We start from the raw sequence: 23,088 nt of genomic DNA on the forward strand, positions 1-23,088 counted from the left end.
TTTTTTTTTTATGATACAACTTTGTGAAAGTGGTTCTGTAAAAGCCTTCATAACTTTTTAGCTGTCAAACGTTAGTACGTATCATTTCCGTCGTTCACAGGAATCAAAATATGGCCTGCGCTGTAGATTGTAAACAAAATTCACATGCTTGATTGATTGAATGTCCTTTATTGAATGGTAAGACTCATGGCCATGGAGGGGGGTAAAGGGGAGTAGACAGAATCTTCATTGTTTAGGCAGTTTAGGTCGTCACTCAAATCATATTGCTCTAACCAGGCCAATAAGGGAGACATATTTGGCAAATATCATCTGTGTGTTAGCATCAGTTTCTAGCTTCTTCTTATCGTATTGTGCGCAGCTGTATGCGATTCGACTTGTTTACAAGATAACGCCAAGGAGATACGTTAGGAGCGCTACAATACATGCAACTTCAGTGTACAAGAGACATATAATTGATTATATGTCTACATTTTATAAAAACGATGCTGGTTATTTAGCATACCTATCCTAAAAGTTATGCAGGCGCGACAGAACGTAGTTTAGTTAGAAAAAAAGAGAGAAAAAAAAAACGTATGCATTTATGTGAAGGGGATTTTGTATTTTACAATGATTTGTATTAAGGAAAGTTTTTCTGTTGTAATTATATGCTGTTCTTTAAGCTTTAATCCGAGTTCTCAACAAGTTTGCGGGCTAATACAGTGCACAAATAAAACAGGGCCGTGGTGGTATGTACTGTTACCGCACTGTGCCGCCACGGAAGGAGCAAAAAAATGAAAGCATGAAAGCCCTTTGCTTTGCTGCTTTACTTACTTTCTGAGTAACGATGTTTCTCGGCATTTGTACCTTTTTATAAAACTCTGGCTTTTGTACAGTCCGAGGTGATGTGATAGAATGCTTCAGCGCTCACTCCTAACCTCAGCGAGCCGCCGCAACAGCGGCACTTGACTACTGCTGTCACGATATGTAAATGTTTTGATTTTTTTCGTTTCTGGAAGTCTGGCGCCGACGAACTACTAGCACAGCCCACTGAACTTGTGGTGCACTGCTGTGGTCCAGCTGTTTGTAATGTGACCGTGCTTTTCCTCATGCAGCATAAACGTCAAATAAGTCATGGCTCTTCCAGCAGAGTTATTCACAAGCTTGGAATCCTACGATGGCCGCGACGTGGAGGAAATGAAACAACTTGTGAATGAGAGCCTTGCCAACAGTAGGCCACATTTATTTTACGATTGTATACACTGTCGTGCCGGTTACCGTGTCTGCCTCATTAAAGCTTGTGTCGCGCTTGTGGGTGTGTAAAACTGTTATGTCTTCCTTTACGTGTGCGAACTTTTTTGTTTCTCGCGTGCATCTACTGGGCCAGTGTTTCTTTTCCTTTTTTTTTTTTTTTTTTTTTTTGGAGAGCGGTTCGGCTTGGTTTGATCTTTGGACGATAGAGTACCTGATCACTGACTTGTGTATATTATTTGCCGGGCAGATTGCCTTTTCTGTGCCGGCGCAGTTTGATTTGTTTTCTTGTCGACAGATAAAGATGCACCAATCCTGTCCACGCTGGTTGAATACTACTTGTCATCACGATCTCAACGGTGTTTGGATGTCTTGGTTGCCATCAGGGAATCCAATGCCAAGGTCTGTTGTTTTTGAAGTGTTTGATAACTCATGTCATTTTGTGCCGCTGTATATGTCATAAAAGTGAAGCTGTGCATGTGAGTTTGTAGTCTTGTCAAATGGAGAAAGTTATTCCTAATAGCGTGTCATAAAAGTGAAGCTGTGCTTGTGAGTTTGTAGTCTTGTCAAATGGAGAAAGTTATTCCTAATAGCGTGAGCATGATGGTGGGAGGCGTTAAAAATGCCTCCCATGCAGTTTATTATCTTTAATAGCTATATTGTATGCGTGGTCATGGTTGCTTTCACTTTTTCAGTACCTGTTCGACAAGCTTCATGACTGTCTTAAAGGAAAAACAAGGCACAATACACTTAAACTCATCACCAATATTGTGCATAGGCAGCCGCCTTGGCTTCATCACATCACCAGTCACAAAATTCTAAGTCACATCCTTGCTGTCATTCGGGTGAGTGCTTTGCAATTGTCCACAGATGCTAGCTGCGTTATCTATGTTTTCCATGTTATTAAATATTCTATCTATTTTTCTTCCTAATACTATCATTCATGGTCGGTAACCACTAGCAGCAGTGCATTGCTCAGAAGAAATGTGCAGTCACGGCACATAAGTCTTGTGTTGTTGCACAAATGGCATTCTCGGATGGTTAAAAGCACTTCCTTAGGTGATGTTTCATATAGCAGGGAAAGAAAAAGCATCTAGTGCTGGTACATTGGTAGGTTTCTTACCTTTTCAGCAGCAGAGCGTAATGTTGCACTAGAGTGTTTTACAGTAACAGCTTTTAGGTTTCTTGCCTTTTCAGCAGCAGAGCGTAATGTTGCACTAGAGTGTTTTACAGTAACAGCTTTTAGGTACCTGTTCCTGGGTTTCACATCTGTGTAGTGGTGGTAGTAGTAGTAGCAGGCATAACCAGAGGGTGGTTGCTACAGGAACCATTCGGAGGGTTGATACTATGAGAAAGGGATGAGGGTTACCGCACATTGAGGACGGTGGGGTAAGAGCCGTGGAATGGGGTAGAAGTGGTCTCTCATTTTCCAACACCAGCTTTTAAGGCCAGCTACTTGGGTTTGGCGTTGTGGTCTTATGGTGTAAGCGTAAAAAGAGCGCTCTATAACTGCAAAATGCATGTCACTCTGAAATTCTGTATCTTGGCATGTTTTAAAAAAAAGACTTGGCTTTTGCTAAATTTATAGTTTACACAGCTGTGTTGTGAGTTTTCTTGAAGAGTCACTACTACCCAGTTACAGAATGCTTTTGAGGAGCACCAGTCTTACTTCCTAGTGCACTGAACACACCCCGGTGGCTCAGAGCATGTGGCCTTTGGCTGCCAAACACAAGGTTGTAGGATTGATCTCAGCTGTCATGACCTGCATTTTGAGGAAGGTGAAATGCAATGAAATTCCTTGTATGGAGGTTTTGTTGCATATGTAAAGAAACCCTAGGTGGTGAGCGTTAATCAAGAACTCTCCACTATCCCTTTTAGGAGGCCCCCAGAGTCGCCTTTGCATGGTCTATGCCTCTGACCCAAGGTGTCCTCATTCTCTTTCTGCTGCCTCAACTTTACAGTGCTGACTTAGCACATAAAAATCATTCAGTCATTAAAAAATGCAGTGACTGGCAATAGCTTCATTACTATATTTCCAGGATTTTTTGTGCTCGAGCTGATGTTCAACATTTGATGCTCCCTTGTTCTAGGCAGTTCACCTCCTTACTGCTTTCATTTGGTTTCCACTTACCGGTTGAAACCAATTTATGCCAGCTGTTGACTTCATTTGTCTGCTTAATGAGTGCCGCTACTCATATATCAATTTTTTCAAAATTCTGCATGATGTAACATGGCATGGTTGGTTAGCTGTCCAAAGATTTTACTTGGGTGGTATATTTGAGGCACGAAATTGAGCAGCATAATGGATCCTGTATTCTCCATTTCATACCACTTGGTTGATTCCATTAGAGAGTGCATACATTAATTGGTTCATGGATGTTGAATTTACTATTATATTGGAATTTGGTGCATTGTATGGTATCACATTCATCTAATCTTACTAGTGTATCAATCTTATGGACTAGATATGTATGACTGAAATACAGACCTACAAGCATACTGCTACTACAAAATTTGTGATGCTTCTTTTTTTTTTGTGTGTGTGTGTGGGGGGGGGGGGGGGGGGGTTGTGAAATTTGTGGGGGTAGGGGAGGGGATGTGATTAAGGCAAGTAGGTTTTTTTTTGCAGGGTTAACTATAATTTGAATAAAATATTTCCTGTACCATTAGCAAAAGTTAAGATGACTGTCATGGGTGCATAATAGCAGCCATCAAATTCCATCATATAAATGAACTTTCAAGAACCAACAAAAGCATCCAAGGGAGTGCTGTAGTAAGTGCAGTTTTTACTTTTTGCCCTTCTTGCAGTGTGACACAGATCCAGTGCATATAGTGTTGGCCAGCGTGATCATTTTCAGTCTCATGCCAATGCTGCCTGTGCAGTTTGGAACATCTGCCCTCCAAGAGACATTTGAGGCTTTCTCAGCTCTGGCTGCTCTGTGTACAAGGAAACCTAGTAAGCCTGTTTTTCACTGCTCCTCATTCTAAGTGAACTCGCATCAGTGAATTAATGCAAAAGAATTGTTGCACCTCGTTTGTGTCATTCCTCATCAGAGCAATGTGTGCCAACACTTCGCTGTACTGATCAACAGCAACTTTTCTTCATAGCAAGTGCCAAGCAGGCCTTGAACGAGTGCTCATATAAAGTGAACCGTCTGATTTCAGGTCATGTTCACGAAGGCCATGTGGTGTATTTGAAGCTGACCTTGCAGATTTTGTTTCAATACCTCTACGGCATGTACCCATGCAACTTCCTTGCCTTTTTGCGTGGCTACTATGGCAACCAAGACTACAGCCGTGAAAGCCTTGCTGTTTACACCCAGACAATCCAGGTAAGAGCTTTGTACAGTGTCTGGATTGCCTAAGCATTGTTATAACTCTTCTCAATGCGTTTAGCCGCAGTTTTACTTAGTTGGGACCGTAAAAAAATGGAATTTTTGAGGGTTCTCGGAAATTTTTTTCAACTCTTTGACTGTCGAATATTCCGAAAAACGCCGCGGGACAGAATGCAGCCGCAGTACCCGTACGGCAAAAACAGTCAAAGGGTTAATGAATGGAAACAACCCTGCTGTACTTGTAGTGTATAAGAAAGTAAAGCTGCTTAGATTCTCTTTCATATATGGGAACAAGTATAGAGACTTACACATACCATGAAAAAATACTTCAGGGCAAACATTTTGAGGAAAAAAAGTAAGTAAAAAAAGCATGAGTAAAGAAATAAGAAAGCTACAACATATTTCAGAATGTGTGAAACCTGGCATGATGCCTCCATTTCTTAATCTGAAAATATGGCTTGCATATCTGTTTCCTTTTCTGGATTTTGAGAAACTTGAAAGAAGGAGACTCTGATGGGCCCTGGAAAAAAAAAAAGCTTTTAGTCAACGAAATGTATTTACGAACTTGTTGTAACATATACTGAAATACAAACAAGAATTATCGCCTTTCATTTCATCATGCACGAACTAACCCCTCAGGCTGTTATTCACAAAACATTTTGTTTAAACGTTGTGCATAAAGTGAAGAGAAATCTCTGCCTGCAAACTTGCTGCAAAAAAAAAGCAACAGACAAAAAAAAAACGTAAATATTGGAATAAAAAAAATTCACTTAAAAACTCGGGAGTATACTAAATGTGTTACACTGCCTGTTTTCATAGTTGTAAAAATTTGCCATGCTTTTTTTTTTCCTTTATGTTGCTTGGCACCAGCGGTTACCACCCAGTTGTCACAGCGGTTGTTGCAACTCTGATGTGCCCATTCGCTTAACTGCACCAATAATATACGGGAAGCTAAAGTGCTAGGGGCCTAATATGTTATGTTGTGAAGCCCTTTGCGAATTCTCATAGCAATATTTTTAAATTGCTGCAAACATTTATTGTCAGTTTGGTCGTCTGCTCATAGTACTGTTTACAGTTGCGTTTTTTTAACTTTTGAGGGTTTATTGCCGGCGCCTTTAGTGGAGGGTGGTGGAGTGCATGCTGGTTTGCCGTCAAAATTGTAAAAATACATAGGGAACTCTTCTCTGAAAGCTAGGTGGTTAAACCTGGCTTGATGTGGCTAAGTTTCACTCAAGTCACCACGTATACTTGACCTTTCTTAATGTCTGGCTTGCATCATCCATGTCTGAAACTTGCAGCAGTGCTGGCAACGTAGTGAAGCAGCTTTGAGCGATTATCTGTGGTGGAAGCAGACCACTGTAGACATTTCCCAAATTTCTAGGCAGGTTCTGCTGGGGAATCTTCAGCCCCATGAACTTCAGTATTTCACTTGCAATGCACTTTGAATACCGATACCCATTGGAACGACCATGCTTTGGGTTCTCCAAAATTCATGTCTAAGCATATTTATTTTTATTTTCACAAATGGCATGGATAGAAAAAAGAAAAGAAGGAGAAATTTAGGTTGAGTGCTATGCCAGCATCATTGTTCAGGTGCACAAGTTTTGTCTGGGCTGAAAGTCGATACTATTGTGCACCAGCAGCAGCTGATCTGCTGCAGCTGACCAGTACCTGTAGGTTTTGGAAACCCTATCAAAAAGAGATAAAACAGTGAGGAAGTATAGCAATCTCATGTATATATTCAAATGTGAGCGGAAACTGAAATTTGGATCGCTTTCAGCTAGTAGTTGCCGTTCCAGGTATACGCCCCGCGCATCACCTGTAGGGGCGCCACTGAAAGCCCCTACCGGCGGCTGCGGGAAGCACAGGCGGAACACAGTCCCCAGCAGAAGTAGCAAGTGTGGCAGAAGTTCACACATGTGATCTGCCATTTGTGTGGGTGCATGGCAATTATTTCCATGGCGATAGCGTCCGAAAATGAATTTAATTACTCCAAAGTGGACGTCTGTCCAAAGTCGCAGTCAGACTTTCGTCCAAAGCGGGACAACCCGACCCGCGTTCACGTGAAATTCTTGCCGCAAACAAGGGTCACCAGGACCGGCTACGCCATAAAGCTTATCATGAGCACCATCCCTCCTTTTGCGTTTTAAAATCAATCAATACTCACGCTTGCACTGTGTTTGAAGGAAAACTGATAGGTTCAGTTAATTTTTCTGGAGGGCAGCATGGGACTCTTTCGCGTGCCCGATCGAGTGGCCGTTGAGAGGTGAGCAGTACAGGCACTTTGGCTGCATGCTTGTATAGAGGAAAACATGCTGGACTAGTCTGAAATAATTTGCACCATCTTTATTGAATTCAGCACTATTGTAATGCATTGTTGAAATAACGAGAGCACATCGTGCGTAGCTTGTACATACATGTTGCAAGTTGCTCTTGGTATGAAACATGAAAAAAAGCTGTAAAGCATTCAGTGATTGTTTGGCCTCTTCAACTTTCATGCTAAAATGTGTGTTTCAAACGCATTTTTTTTTTTTATAGCTGGCATCGCAGTATTTTTGCCTGATGATCTGTAACAGGTGAAAACCTTCATTTGAAAATTTTGTGCCATGCAATTACCTAACTTGCATTAATTGCCCAGGTTGAAATTAAATTCTGGATAACCACCAAAAATAAATTTACACTTGTTACTTCTTAGATGCTCCTCCCATAGACCATCTGTAAGCTGTTTAAATATTGTGGGTAGGTATGCTGGGTTCTTAGGGTCATTTTACTCGTTGTCATTAACAAAATTCTGGCTGCAGACTGATGTCTGTTGGCTCCCATGAACTCTGAACTAAATTTGAAAGGAATGCAAACGTGCGTCCTGCAAGCTTCAGGAGCTATTAGTTACGAAATGAGTCCCAATGAATAAAATATCGCAAATGCCAAATAACTTTCCAGCCAAAAGCTTCTTATTTAGATACAGTAGAAGTCCCAGTCGGGGGACAGAGTTAGCACCTTACCATCGCAAAGGCTTGACACGTGTGGCAATCTTCCAGCTTCATGCCTGTTAGAAACAGCATTATTTGCACAAATAAAAGAGCTGCAGCATGCCCATTTCGCAACTGCACTAACCTAATGACATTCTATAACTCTAAACTTAAGAGCCAGCTGTGCAAAATCTAGAAGGAGTAGCATGCACAGCAATGCTTCGCGGCTCGTGCATCGTCTGTGTAAACACAGATGTGCACAAAGAGTTCCTAAACCATTGAATCTCATGCGTGAAAAGTGGTGCAATATAGTATGTTGCGACTGCTGGCTGCGGATTCTGCTGTTTTTGGTAGGCACCCAGGGGCTATTATATTTACTAAATTCGCAAAAAAGCAAATATACGTCAACAGATATTGACAAGATGTGTTAGGGATGAATTTAGGCGAACATATATTGCGATGTCAGTGCATGTTAAAGAACCCCAGGTGGTCGAAATTTCCGGAGTCCTCCACTACGGCGTCTCTCATAGCCTGAGTTGCTTTGGGACGTTAAACCCCACAAACCAACCAACCAACCGAACATATATTTTCGATTACAAGTGGGGCTTTTTTGCGTCGTAATCAAGTAATCACAACGCTGTTAAACGTGCACGAATGTGCTGACTTCATGCCAGCTAGAGACCAAAATATCTGCGCAAATAAAAAAATTTGCACAGCACGTCATTCCACAAATACACGCAGTGAATGACAGTCCGCAGCTAGGCGAGAAGTTGAGGGAGCTGTGCCAAATGTCGAACGAGTAGCGTGCGTACAGTAGCAACCCTTCCCAGCTAGCCAGCAGTTAAACACAGGCATGTGCATAAAGTGCTCAGAAACTATCCAAAGCCACATGTTAGACATGATCCGATCCGTGCTACATTCACTTTGAAAAAAAAAAAAAAAAAAAAATTAAAATATGCTGTGCACATGATGCAGTCTCTGTTGTGTGGCAAGAAGCGTGCAACTGCCTTTCGCATACAACTAAAGAAAAAAAAGCAGCTAAAACTAACTAATGCTGCTTGATGAGGTACACGTAATGGGACAATTAACACTTCATAGCAGCCCCACAAAAGTGATGCAGGACGCGGGATCGAATCCCGGCCTCGGCGGCAGCTTTTCGATGGAGGCGAAAAGCAAGGCGCCCATGTGCTGTGCGATGTCAGTGCACGTTAAAGAACCCCAGGTGGTCAAAATTTCTGGAGTCCTCCACTACGGCGTCTCTCATAGCCTGAGTTGCTTTGGGACGTTAAACCCCACAAACCAACCAACCAAGTAAATAATTACAAAAGCAACGAGACGGTAGTAGAACTTTTTTCTCCGTCCAGAGACAATCCACTTTTGTCGTTGCTCCTGTTCATAAGGCCAGTCAGGAAACTAGAAGAAGCGCGTTCCCAGGGAGCTTTTATAGGTAATAGAGCACCCCACTACACAACAGTTATTTCTACACTTCACCCAAGTTCCACGTGAAGCGTATGATTGAACGGAACGATCACAATTTTCTTGCGTCAATACCTTCAACTGCATAGAAACCCAAGGAGCAAGTCCGCCCGGGAGCCCCGCCTGCGTTTTGCGACGCCGCAAACTCCATGATGCGCAGGGCATATAGATGTTCACCTGAATCACTGTCAAAAATGAAATTAGAACTTCTAAAATCGCTTTCCAACTCTTAGCTGCGTTTCTGATTTTAAAAAAATATATCCGCAGGAGAAGTGCACGAATTACAGATCGACATTGGTTTCTTCGCTTAGCCTCATACGATGTACACCTGAATCACTGTCGAAAATGAAATTAGGACTTTTAAAATCGTTATCCAACTCTTTGCTGCTTTTCCGATTAAAAAAAAATATACCCACAGGAGAAGTGCACGAATCACAGATCGACGTTGGTTTCTTTGTTTAGCCTCATACGATCTCAACGTCATCTTTCTCCATTCATTCCACTGCACTTCAGATAAAAATCTCATGTGCTTCGCCACCTGCCAAAAAAAAAATAAAACTATGCTGAAACCAAACACTAGACCTCCAACTAGTTTGTAGATGGAGAGTTTTACTTCAGTGCACAAAAATTTTAGCTTTGCAGCGCACGTAAAATCATCATTCATATATGAACGGTGGAGCTTGTGTTGCCTCAGATTTGCAGCAAATGGCTATTACTTAAACTTTTCATATTTCTGAGCAGCATACTGTTTAGTTTTTCGGAAAGCGCGAACTAGTTAATGTGTCAGTGTTGCATTTATATCAGCGTTATTGTAGTGTAACGTAGTGCCGAAGCATAGGACTTAGAAAACTTGAATTTGAATATGGTAGTGGGTCACCTAGTACTGGAAGGTTCAGATCATAAATTTCTGACCTCTTGCTGATACATTTTTCTTGTCCACTTAGAGCTGACTGACTTTTTGAATAAATTACTTGATATTACTTTGTTGTGCTGTTTCCTTTTTCGTTTTCTGCAAGTGCCAGAGACGAACCATATTGTGGAAGTTTTTTCTCCTGTGATGTTGCATAGGTGTACATCTCCTTTTTTTTTTCTTTTTTTCTTTTTTTAAGCTTTGGAATGTAAAGCAGTGCTATAGGATCCCCCACATCGCTCGGCACGTCTTCTGCTGTGTGGGTTGCGACATGCATATTTTCTGCCACTGCTGTACATGGCTTCTGTGATGTTTTACTGAATGCTAATGCATTGTATTTATCATCGACTGATTGGTGCTAGCCATATGTCTAGGTTTGCTTGATTTTAGTTAATCATTGCTAGTAGTTTTGCTCATGGTTTCTTTTCTTTCAGCCTCTGCTTCAAAAAACTCGTGTTCATCCCCTGCTAGTCACTGCTTCTAAAGACGCTGAGCTGAGTTCATCCAGGTTTGTACCTTGTTTCTGCCCTTCTGTGTTTTCTTTGGTGAGACATATAATGTTCTCCCATTCCTTAATGCGGTTATGAATCCTGTGCAGTTTAGGTCAAGTTTAGGGCTCATAGATGCTAAGCCAGGGTGTGTAGCAACCGGAAAAACCTGGAATTGTCAGGGATTTTGAAAATTGGTGTTTGCTAGACACCCTGGCTAAACCTTATTGGTGCATTGAAAGGTTCCTAAAAAGGACTAATGTAAAGGTATATTGTGTGCCAAAATTTTTGTGTCGGTAAAGGTAACGTGATTCATTTGGTAATGAGAAATAGAGAAATGCTTGGCAGATGATCATATAAGCATTGCTACATTGCTAACTAATTGGACTTTGAAGTTTGGCCAACATGTATGGTCCTAGTAGTATGTTTTTCAACCTGTAGTGTGTACTTCAAGTAGAAATTGTTGCAGGAATCTTAATGTAACTGCTGATAATGCAAGTGATGCACTGTGAAATCGGAGGCAATTAATGTGAACACTGGAGGTTGTATGTATATGTATTGGTTAAAGTAAGGGTTTGTTTTGGAAGAGATTTCAGAGTTTATATGACAGCGTGATGGAAATAAGCAGGGACTGAATAAGTGAACAGCGCAATGACATTGTGTGCATTTTTGCAATGGGTTCGTCAGTGATGGAAGGCTGGGACAGATGTGAATTCCTGACCATTTCTGTTGCAAACATTTCTCTCTTCCTACCAGAACTGACTTTGACCTCTTTAATTGGTTCTTGAAATGACATCAATATATAAGACTGAGGTGAGGAGGGAAAACTAGCAGTTGAACAATAAACAGTGCAAACTAGGACGAAACACTAGAAACTAGAGAAGACAAATGCCACTGACCTGCATTTGCCTATATGTGTTCTGTGCTAGTTCTGCACTTTTGAACGTATGGAAATGAGTCTAGCCCAAACTTGCACATCACTGGAAAATGAAAGCCTGGATTAATTAATTTGTACTAGATGGGCACATTATTTTGAGCAGTAATGGTGTATTAAAACACATCTACATCCCCTCTTTTTTTTTTTTTTTTTTTTTTTTAAAAGGTCTGAAATGCACGGTTGGGGAAAAGGGAAATAGTTTGATAGATTTTGTGGTTAATGGTTTTAGCTGCTTCCAAATGCTGACGGGGTTTTAAAGAAGCTGAGACTTGTTTGTAAGATTTCTTTTTTTTTTTTTTTAAAGGTATTAACCTTTTAGGAATCTGACAAGAAACTGAAGCCACACAATTACTAAACAGCCTTTACAGGTCCTAAGTTGTACTATACGGTAATGCAAAAATGAGCATGGTGAAGACATTTCAAGTGAAGCAACCGAATAGCACACCTAAAGCACACAGAGAATTGGCAATCACATGGTAACAGTGCTTGTGCGTGTGAACAAAAGGACTTTGTGTAACTTTTAATTGGCTTGCCTTTATTTTTGCTTCCATGGGAATTGGAGTGCATTGAAGCCATAGGATTCGGAATGCATATTTGCAGAATCCTGTTGCGTTGGCAGCTGTTGCATTTTTTTTTTTTTTCTGAATAATGTAGAGCTACTTGATGGGGATGCCTTTTGATTTGTCAGTAGCCTTGTCATAACGAGCTGGCTAAATGGTTTATTACTCTGTGGTGGGCATCTGTTAAAGGAGATGTTTGTGAATACTGTGCGACACTATGGACCCTGAGCACCCATGGCCTGCTGTGGTGGCTCGCTAGTCATGGTGCTCGGCTGCTGAACCCAAGGACACGGGATCAAATCTCAGCTGCGGCGGCGACTTTTCAATGGACGAGAAAAGCAAGGCATCCATGTTAACCCCAAGTGATCGAAATTTCTGGAGCCCGTCACTACGGCATCCCTCATAGCCTGAATCACTTCGGAACGGTAAACCTTATAAACCAAACCAAGCATCTACGCTTTGCTGTGTGCGGCTTCGCTATGTCTGTGGAAAAGGTAATTGTTGTGATTTCTCCGGTGCCCACAGTTTGGACCTTTAAGGCCCCTTGGAAGAGGCAGCACACCACTTTGGCTCCCATTTATTGCAGACTGCACCTCTGGCCTAATCCAAACAGGAAATCGGCAGTCGCCTTTTCCTATCTACCCCCTTCATCTTTCACTTTATCTTCTTTCTCTTATCTTTCCGGTCTTTTCCTTCCTTCGGAGTTTTGTTATTCTTCCAACCTTGTGTGGCGAACCATACTGAGTTATGCCATGTTTTGGTATAGCTAGGATGTAGCTCACTTAGGCAGGTTGCTATCAAGTTCCTGTCCGGTCCCCTTGTAGCTCCATGGTGGGTGGCTGGCACTACGGCCAAACAATACAGTTTTTTTTTATGTCTCCTGATTTTTTACAAGATCGCCGTCTCAGCAAAATTGGGTGGACTGAAGAAACAGCTGAGGTCTTCTCAAGAAAGAAAATTTCCAGAAAATTTAATGTCGTACATTGTGAGAATGCAGATAAACCAGCACGGACAATATCCCCCTTCATGTGTCCAAATAAATGTCTCGTAGATGCATTGGGCTCAGGGTATAAGCTATTCAAACTTGCCAGCAGCGACCTCCAGCTTGTAGCTCTTCCAGGAAAGAGGGGTTGGCTCGGTTTCTTCATGAGCATCAAGTGGCAAACTAAGCGAACAGAAGGTAACATAAGCTTTCAGAAATGTGCTGTAAAAAAAAATTCTGGCCAACATGCAAAAAAACCTGACAGGGAGTGCGCAGCAGTTCCAAGAAAGCTCGGCAGTGAAAGGGTTAAATTTAGTGAAATATCGTTGCTGGCTTGAAATTGACCCGAGGAAATATTTCGCCATTAGCATGTGAAAGGGGGCGCCACCTGGAAGGCAGATAGAGTATGTGGCAGATGTAAATGCAGGTGGTGGAGGAGCATGCCGCCTGCTTTTCCATCTGGGTAGTACAGGTGAGGCTTGGGAACTGTAGAGTCAGATGAATCTGCTAGGTGGCACTGGCATCTGTGTATTGCTCAGCTAGCGAGACCAGATGCAGCTGGCACGGATCTCCTGTTGCAGATGAAGTGTTGCAACAGATGATGTTGCAGATGAAGTGTGCCATCTATGCTCAAAGGCAATTGCACTGTGATTATTGCATTTATTTGTTCCCATAAAGCTGGTTAAAAGGGCTTTAAAAGGTCGGCACACCCTTTCGCCTGACAATCTCACTTGCTACATAGACGCTGCACATGTGACCGAAAATGTGCATGCTTGTGGCAAGAAGCAAAGATGCGCAGCGTGGATCTGGTTTAACTTCATCTGATGGGATGTAAGGCACTTACTTCACTGTTGCCAACGTTTAGAAACCGAGGTAGGAAAGCTGGTGCTACCCGCCATCGCCGGCCTTCATTTCTCCAGCTCCCTCTCACGTGGTCGAATGCATTGTCAAATGGGCAACGTAATTGGGGACTAGCAGTTGAGAAGGTGACTGTGATGGTGAAACCAAAACTGTACAGATGCATTATTCCAGTCACTTAAAATGTTATGGAAGATTCTCCGCATGCTAGGAAATAAATTGCAGGTTTTACCGACCCCAATATATCAAGGTTTAACAGTACCCTATAAACTTCAAATAGGCGGGAGCCTGGGCATGGTGTGTTTGCCACAGTGCTGGAAAGGTTTCCTTGCAAAATCACGTATCGTCCATAAACAGTTTGATCACATTAAGAAATATTGGGGAACGAGTTTGTAATATCAGCTTCTCTCCTTACACATATTTTCTGATAACCTTTGGTACAGAAATAAGTGTATTGGAATAGGTATACACTTTAGATTAATAATTTTTCACATTTTTAATCGTGTTTACATTATACGAAATTTTTTCTAAAATACAAAATACAACAACATAGACGATAATAACAAGTTGTAGCACAAATGTACCATGCAACTGTATAATTACGAACCAAGGAATTATCAGAGTTCTACCTACTTTGAAAAAGAAAGCGTGCTAATGAAATACATTATAGAATGATGGCGCATCTTTCTAAACCCGCTATGGAGGCACTTATGAAATTTTTCGAAGCGTTGTGGGTATCACAGTGCCAGGATATCGTCTCTGCTGCGCATTGATGAGTGACAACTTATGAGGAGAGCTAAAGCTGCACGTGTGTACATTGGTGACACATAGACAGCCTTTGATGACTTGCTGTCTGATATTTGGACTGAATAAAAGACAGCCACTCTTGGTTTGGTTTGGTTTGGCTTGTGGGGTTTAACGTCCCAAAGCAACTCAGGCTATGAGAGCCACTCTTGTAAAGTGTGAAACTCTCGGGTAGTGCAGCTGCCAGCACTGAAAATAGCTGCTAGGCAGGATTTTCTCTGCCTGATGGGTGTGACTGGATGTAGTTGCTGTGTTTGCATTTCGCCATTCATTTCAGTTGGGCAGTATGGAGGCCCCGGCTCTTGGCTGTTTGTTTTAAAAATTGAAGTTTGGGCAGGGATAGCAAAGGGTTTGGGCGCACTCCAGGCAGAATTGCTATGTCGCAAGCACAAAGGCTTGATGATCACAAGGGTTGTGGAGGCGACTGAGTCTGATTAATTACGCCTGCGTGAAGGAAGCACAAGTGTGCATAAAATGTGACAAAGCTGGCTGAGATAGAGTTTGTAAATAATGTGGAGGACATTTAATGCCGCCAGCGCTTTCCGAAAGATTGGAGAACCATTCATATGCACACTTGAGTTCCTGTGCTTGCAAATATGTGCAAAGTATGTGACTTCCAAGTAAGTGTATGGCCTAAAGTAGTCATAATTCAAACTCTAATAATTCATACTTTCTGTAAATTCAAACAAAATTAAAAATTTTGGTTCGCAGGGTATATATTTTCAATGCATTTCAAAGCTTCTTAGTTTGTACCATGGTTTCTCTTAAATTCACCCAGTTAAAACATTTTGCCTTGTTCATGTGCTACCGGTGTGCTAAAGAGCGGTGCCTTACATTTGGAGCAGTTCTGCTTTGGTGTTCCAAATGGTTGACGTGCAGTACATCATGACGGAAAAATAGTCATTTTTGGGCGGTTTTCACTCAAAAGCAGACAATCATTGCCCATGAGCTCCCAATATATGTGGTTTTAGCCTTTTGAGAAAACGCAGGGATGGAAATGCGGCTATAGAGCAGCACTTCCATCCTTCCAGTCTGCTCCAAATTGCTTTTCCTTTGCCATCCTTCTCCAAAACACTAATGCTGCACCAAAAGTGCCTCAAGTTGGCTGCCTTTATATTTTATCATTAAATTTAGTGAAGCATGGGCTTTTGCCACTCAGTGGGCCTAGAGAAAATGCAATCTGATTCAATCCGTTTAACCGTGATAAGCGCAGCAGGCTGGTGGCATATTGCTAGTCACACATCTGTGCAATGGGGGTCCCCATAATCAAAATAAAGACAGCACACTGGTTCTCAGATGTATCTCTCACGGGGCCTAATACAAATAAAATTTTTATAAACAAAGGGAGCATAAAGCATACATACTAAGTGTTTGTTTGCAGTTGAATCTTAAATGAGCCACTACCGATCGGAGGGGAATAATTGCTAAAAAAGGCTCTGTGAACATAACGTAGCACTTCCTCCCGGCCTTTTGAATTGCTGATGGAGAGAGAAGCGAGAGCAGCAAGTGAAATAGATGCCACAAACTACCACAAGATGTTGAGAAACTTGTCCATCTACAAAGAGCTACGCAAGTTGTTCTAATGCTTCTGCTGTGCAAACAAGCTTGTATTTCATCATCGAGCCTCTTTGTTAATAACAAGCCTGCATCAGACAAAAGCATACTTGAAGCTTTAAGGGGGTAATTAATCAAAGGTGCTAATCACTAGAAACCTATAAACTAGGAGTGCACGAATATTGAAATTTTCTAATACAAATCGAATATGAATATGGAGAAAAAATGCCTACGAATATCGAATTGAATATCGATTATCTGGTAAGTGAAAGCGAAGGAAAACTCAAAAATACATATACATTGTTCGTCTTGTTTATTTCAAAATTCACATGGTATTTGTTAATAAGTTTAAACCAGAATTGCACAGAAGCGTATAACCCTACTGAAAAATCCAGTACTAATTTTGTGCAGGATCCTATATAGCAGTGTTTTTGTACAAGAAGAGCCTGCATGAAACCGGCTAAAGCTGTCGTATCATTGCTGATTTAGGTAAACTGTCATTAATTCGGCCTTCAAGGGAACAGATAAAATGTCCATATTAGCCGAAAGCTCAAATTATCAAATGGGCTTGAAAAAACTGTCGACCCTTTTTGCATCGCAGTAGTTTTATCTGATGAACACCTGTACAGTGGCGTTCTGCATTTGAGATAAAAGTGAACAACTCTAAGTGATGACGATTGGTATCTCCCAGAGCATGGAGGTCGGAGTTGGTGGTAAAAAGGAAGGGAAGCCTGATCAGGTTGGAGCAGGATTTACTGGAGTTCATCGAGGCGTTGGCAGGTGTAGATGACGGCATCGATGGTGGTAGGGTTCTGCATGGCCAGGGCATTGAAAACGAGAGATCCAATCCCCTAAAGGACATGCCAAACCCACTCGGCCTCTGGCATGGTGGCATTAATGCGCCACCGAAGTGCAAGAATGTCTTCTACGTAAGAAGTATATGTCTCATTGGAGTGTTGAGCTTTGGCATCCAGCTCCTTCTTGACAGACTCCGTTCGAACAGCAGTAGTGCAGAAAATTTTGCGTAACTTCTGTTTGAAAGTGGTCCAATCTTGAATCGTCGATCTGTGCTTCAGAAACCAGGTTTTGGCAACATCTTTCAAGTAAAAGGACACATTTTCGAGCTCAAGGGAGTCATCCCACCGGTTTACAGCACTGACCCGGTCGTAGCTGTCAAGCCAGTCATTGGCGTCGTGGCCGCAAAGACCAGCAAACATCTGAGGGTCGTAATGGTGACTGCTCATGTTCCAAGTGGCAAGGGGAGCTGGGGTGGAATGGGAAGAACCCGAAACAGTGGCGTTCCCCTATTGGTACGATGGTGGTAGGGGTTAAGCGGCGGCCGGAACGGAGCTCCAGGTAGAAGCAGGTGCTCATAGTGTGCTTCCTGCAGGTGGAAGAAAATGCAGCCATATGACATTCTGATGGAATGCGGCCATCTCACCCTGGATCCAAAGGAACATGTGACAGATGACGATGATTGTCCTTCGCCTCCACCTATGGCTGCTGGTGGAAGCAGTGCAACTTCGCCTGTGCCCCTCTTGCAGCCTCTAAAGGGGACTTTTGTTAAAGGTACCATGAGAAGAGCAGTTTTGTCCTCTGTTCAATACCATCTCTGCTGCGTTCTCTTGAAAGGGACCAGAAAATTTCATCTAACAAGAGTACAAGTGCTGTTACAATTGTTCCATTCTGCTCCAAACTGCGTTTCCTGCTCCAAAACTGCTCCAGACCGACTGCTTTGATGTTCTGCCAACAAATTTAGCAGAACATGGGCTTTTGCCGCCTAGTGGGCCAATAATGATATTGCCTACAAAAAATGTGATCCTACACAATTTGATTAAATGACCATGAGAAGCACAGCAGGATGGTGGCACGCTGTGAGTTGCGTGTACATGCTATAGGGGCCGCCTTCGTCGAAACGATGAAAGCACACTGGTGGCAGAGTTATAATGCATCTTGCGTAGATCCTAATACATATAAAATTTTCATAACCTAAGAAAACATGGAGTGCATAAATGATTGTTCACAAGTAAATTGCGAAAAAATGTTCTTTGCACTTGATATAGCACCTTCTTCCAGCCTTTTGAATTGTTGGTAGTGAGAGAAGTGAGAACTGTGAGGGAACAGTCACATGGAGCGCATAAATGATTGTTCACAAGTAACTTGCGAAAAAATGTTCTGTGCACTTGATATAGCACCTTCTTCCAGCCTTTTGAATTGTCGGTAGTGAGAGAAGTGAGAACTATGAGGGAACAGTCACATGGAGCGCATAAATGATTGTTCACAAGTAAATTGTAAAAAAATGTTCTGTGCACTTGATATAGCACCTTCTTCCAGCCTTTTGAATTGTTGGTAGTGAGAGAAGTGAGAACTGTGAGGGAACAGTCACATGGAGCACATAAATGATTGTTCACAAGTAACTTGCGAAAAAATGTTCTGTGCACTTGATATAGCACCTTCTTCCAGCCTTTTGAATTGTCAGTAGTGAGAGAAGTGAGAACTGTGAGGGAACAATCACATGGAGCGCATAAATGATTGTTCACAAGTAAATTGCGAAAAAATGTTCTGTGCACTTGATATAGCACCTTCTTCCAGCCTTTTGAATTGTCGGTAGTGAGAGAAGTGAGAACTATGAGGGAACAGTCAGATGGAGCGCATAAATGATTGTTCATAAGTAACTTGCGAAAAAATGTTCTGTGCACTTGATATAGCACCTTCTTCCAGCCTTTTGAATTGTCGGTAGTGAGAGAAGTGAGAACTGTGAGGGAACAGTCACATGGAGCGCATAAATGATTGTTCACAAGTAAATTGCGAAAAAATGTTCTGTGCACTTGATATAGCACCTTCTTCCAGCCTTTTGAATTGTTGGTAGTGAGAGAAGTGAGAACTGTGAGGGAACAGTCACATGGAGCGCATAAATGATTGTTCACAAGTAACTTGCGAAAAAATGTTCTGTGCACTTGATATAGCACCTTCTTCCAGCCTTTTGAATTGTCGGTAGTGAGAGAAGTGAGAACTGTGAGGGAACAATCACATGGAGCGCATAAATGATTGTTCACAAGTAAATTGCGAAAAAATGTTCTGTGCACTTGATATAGCACCTTCTTCCAGCCTTTTGAATTGTCGGTAGTGAGAGAAGTGAGAACTATGAGGGAACAGTCAGATGGAGCGCATAAATGATTGTTCATAAGTAACTTGCGAAAAAATGTTCTGTGCACTTGATATAGCACCTTCTTCCAGCCTTTTGAATTGTCGGTAGTGAGAGAAGTGAGAACTGTGAGGGAACAATCACATGGAGCACATAAATGATTGTTCACAAGTAAATTGCGAAAAAATGTTCTGTGCACTTGATATAGCACCTTCTTCCAGCCTTTTGAATTGTCAGTAGTGAGAGAAGTGAGAACTGTGAGGGAACAGTCACATGGAGCGCATAAATGATTGTTCACAAGTAACTTGCAAAAAAATGTTCTGTGCACTTGATATAGCACCTTCTTCCAGCCTTTTGAATTGTCGGTAGTGAGAGAAGTGAGAACTGTGAGGGAACAATCACATGGAGCGCATAAATGATTGTTCACAAGTAAATTGCGAAAAAATGTTCTGTGCACTTGATATAGCACCTTCTTCCAGCCTTTTGAATTGTCGGTAGTGAGAGAAGTGAGAACTGTGAGGGAACATTCACCGTGGACTTCCTCGAGACGTTAGGAAACTTGTCCGGCAACAAAAAACTACACGAGTTGTTCTGATGGTTCTGCTGTGAGAACAAGCAGGTACCTCACCATCGATCCTCTTCGTTAACAACAAGCGTGTCAAGCCTACATCAGGTACCAATCACTAGAAACCTTCTCAAGGGTGTTGGACAGCCGTACAGGGCCTGTTGCCAACATGTTAAAATTAAGGAAACCCCAGTGTTGCCCATGTGAAAAATGCGAGGAGCCACTGGCAGAATCCAGTGAAGTAAAGAATCTGCTATTGGAAAAGCCTACCTTTGAGTGCTGTCTATTCCTGAAGGCACTACTGACCGGTGCCGAAGAATTTACCAGCACAGGTTTTAATTCAAAGGTGACATGCACAAAATACAGAGCAGAAATGTGCTGTTGATTGATGCGAACTCCAGAATAGTGGTAGTACTTGAGTGCACCAAAGTTTGAATTTATCAAGTAAAGGTAGTCAAAAGCTTTTAGTCGACCCTAACGCTCAGTTATAAAGTTTAGAAGCAAGCATTCCATTTGCTGCTAGTTTATTTCAAATTGTTTCTCTGATCACTTGTATTATTTTCAGCATATGTATGTACATGTTTTGACTGTTCATCTTGTCTTGCCAGAGATGCATGCATAATCAAAAAAGTATTGAACGTTAAGTAAACAGGAACCAAATTGGATATTTTTGTATGTCAAGAGTAGAAAGTTGCAGTTATTAAACGAATTTTACCTTAGAAACATGCTCCAAAACTCTTGTTTTATTGCTCCAAAATGGGTTTAATACTGCACAGTTTTTAAAAATCAATAATAAATAACTGGTTCCATTCCAAGGAGTTGTGCTTTGGGCAAAATCTCGAAAATATTCGTTCTGCACATTGAGCACATTTACCAGCTGCCTTTGATTTGATGTTTAATTTGTATTGAATTTTTTCCAGGGAAATTTTTTCTCGTGATTTGAGCTTGCCTGCTTTTTCAGGAAAGGATTCTGGAGGCTGCAGCAGGAATGCGATGCTCTTTGAAATTTTAAGCTTTTAAGCCAGTACCATCGCAATCGCTGCCTACCCCTTCTCCGGCGACCCTCAACCTTTCCCAACATCAAGTCTCCCTACAGTGATTTCTCTCTTCTCATCAGATGACCAAAGTAGCTGAGCTTTAACTTTAGATATAGCAGTGTGCCTTGTTGACTTTGCTGGAGCATTTTATTTGGGCTTGGGAAGTCATTGTCCTGAGAGGCGTTATGTCATATTCGTTTAATGTTGTTAGTGAAGGTCAAGGACCAGCATATAACCCTGAGAGTATGTTGCTTTTTTTTGTAAGACAAACGTAAAGTGCAACTGCCTTTTGCCTCTTTGGATGCATCTGTATGCAGTGGAGCCTTTAATAGCATCTTCGGTGTTATCAACACCTTGCTGGAGCCCTGTGGAATCATGTGACCTGGCTTCTTCTTGGAGAGCAGTCGGTTACTCTAGGTCACTATCGCGTGGTGAGAGCATGTTTTGTCCCGTAGCTAGAATTGCTTAGCAGCTGTAAAGTGATGTTTGCTCTCTTTTAGTTGCAGTATTTGTTCCCATGTAGGTAAACCTTTCTTTTTCCAGAATCTTGACCAGTCAAAACTAGGGAGGTTAACCATGGCTGAACGATGTTGCCAAATAATTGGGATCAAACAAGACCTACCTGTAGTCCTTGCCAAACAGAAGCTATTGGTCTAGCTAAGTCATTATCAGTTTGATAATAACCTAGTGGCCTCCATCTCTTCAATATGGAAGCAGTAGGCTTGTGCTGGCTGCCACAGAAGACCTGCTTACCAACTAAAAAGTAACAGTTAATGGAAGTGTTGTCTTTTTCTGGTAGCGTGTTGCCCTCAGCTTGTCTTAGCTCTGTTTACTTGCATTTACGGCATTTACGCTCCTTTAGTGTTCCCACAAAACCAGTACTACTGAAAGCAACTCCCTTCATTTCTGAATGCAGCTGCTTTCAATGCTTTGAAATTTCCAGGTGTCTGAATTTGAGCAGAGGGGAATGGTAAAGCGTTTGTCGTTTATGTGGATGTCTGAAAGCATCAGATATAATTGGAAGCCTATTGCTGACATTCATGTGCAGTGAAACTAATGCATGCTATTGAAGCATGGGCATTTGCTTATTCTCAAGCATGATCACCTTCTGCAGTTAAGAAGCAAGTTAGTTTGTTTGTTTGTTTTTTTTTTTTTTTTTTCACATCAGGGTTTATGCTTCTATGTTTCATGCTGGAATTTTTATTGTTATAAAGCTGTTGATAAATATATTTAATTTTTTTTTTCCTTGTCTTTCCAAGAAAAACCCTATGAGAGTACAGAAGCTGGTTTGCCTCTCGATCTTGCTGTGGAAGCAACACCGGAGGAAACAGGTTGTGAGGAGGTATGATGATGTGGATGAAGCATTTATTTATAGCATGTTGTTCAAGGTAACTTGTCTCATGTAATGATAATTAATTAAAGAAGTGTACTAACTTGACAAAACAGGCAAACAGGATAAAAAATTTACACGACACTAGACACAATTTTTTAATCCCGTTGGTCTGTTTTGTCTAGTTAGCGCACTCCTTTAGTTATTATGAACAACCAACTAGCCCCCTTTAAATATTGACGTTCATTTAAGGCATCTTGAACTGGTCACGTCCCAACTGCTACCAGACACTTTAGTGAGCTGCACTGTACAGTAAAGAAGCCTCATAGATATTTACTTAGTTTCTTAGCTGGTAATGCTGAAAATTACAGACAGTAGAAGTGCCCTTTTGAGTGGTGCTATTTTTTCCTTTTGGGGGGAAAAATAACTGTCAAAATTTTGATTATTGTGGTTGCATTGATAGAGGGTTGATAGAACTTGTGTTTTTGCTGGCTGATTTCAAATATATAATTTAATTTTGCATAAAGCAACTTTTTGGCTTCTTATTTTATACTTTATGCAATCTTTTGTCAAAATGTTTTCAAGAAAGTTTGCTGCACAAAACTTGCTATAATTTATGGCATTGGTTTCTCTTATACCCTGCCCATCGTAGATGAGTTGTAGTTTTGAAGTTGCCACTTCAGAATTGGGGAGAAAAATTTGCAATTCCTGTTCCTGAACTCAGCTTCGTGACTCTATAAAGGAATACCTGTGCCCCACAGGGGCACCTTGTGTAATGAGGTGTTGGTGCTTGGCGCCACCATGGACCCTGAGCCCCCATACCGAAGCTGTAATCCGTACTGTGGCGATAGGTTGAAAGGTTGAGGGAAGAAACCGTGAACGGTGGCTGTCGAGGTCGTGGTCAAGCCTCG

At 41.7% G+C, this 23,088-nt stretch overlaps 1 protein-coding gene across 3 annotated transcripts in view; it reads left to right on the forward strand.

The window, feature by feature from the left end:
* The first annotated feature begins 719 nt into the window (after positions 1 to 719).
* The window catches only part of Tsc1 (tuberous sclerosis 1 protein hamartin), an 87,590-nt gene continuing 65,221 nt past the window's right edge, over positions 720 to 23,088 (forward strand). The window contains exons 1-10 of one of the 3 annotated variants that reach the window (XM_084585941.1): positions 721 to 963; positions 1,092 to 1,207; positions 1,526 to 1,629; positions 1,923 to 2,072; positions 4,036 to 4,183; positions 4,393 to 4,559; positions 10,352 to 10,425; positions 17,491 to 17,669; positions 21,165 to 21,278; positions 22,107 to 22,189. In XM_084585941.1, coding sequence (XP_084442067.1) covers positions 1,111 to 1,207; positions 1,526 to 1,629; positions 1,923 to 2,072; positions 4,036 to 4,183; positions 4,393 to 4,559; positions 10,352 to 10,425; positions 17,491 to 17,669; positions 21,165 to 21,278; positions 22,107 to 22,189 — 1,116 coding nt within the window. In that variant the 5' untranslated portion in view covers positions 721 to 963; positions 1,092 to 1,110. Of the gene's footprint in view, positions 1,208 to 1,525; positions 1,630 to 1,922; positions 2,073 to 4,035; positions 4,184 to 4,392; positions 4,560 to 10,351; positions 10,426 to 17,490; positions 17,670 to 21,164; positions 21,279 to 22,106; positions 22,190 to 23,088 lie in introns of all 3 variants that reach the window. The other 2 variants (XM_084585940.1, XM_084585942.1) reach the window with 2 other exon arrangements.

The sequence above is a fragment of the Amblyomma maculatum genome, unplaced genomic scaffold, assembly GCF_055883805.1.
Source record: "Amblyomma maculatum isolate TAMU_Amacu unplaced genomic scaffold, ASM5588380v1 scaffold_13, whole genome shotgun sequence".
Lineage (NCBI taxonomy): Eukaryota > Metazoa > Arthropoda > Arachnida > Ixodida > Ixodidae > Amblyomma > Amblyomma maculatum.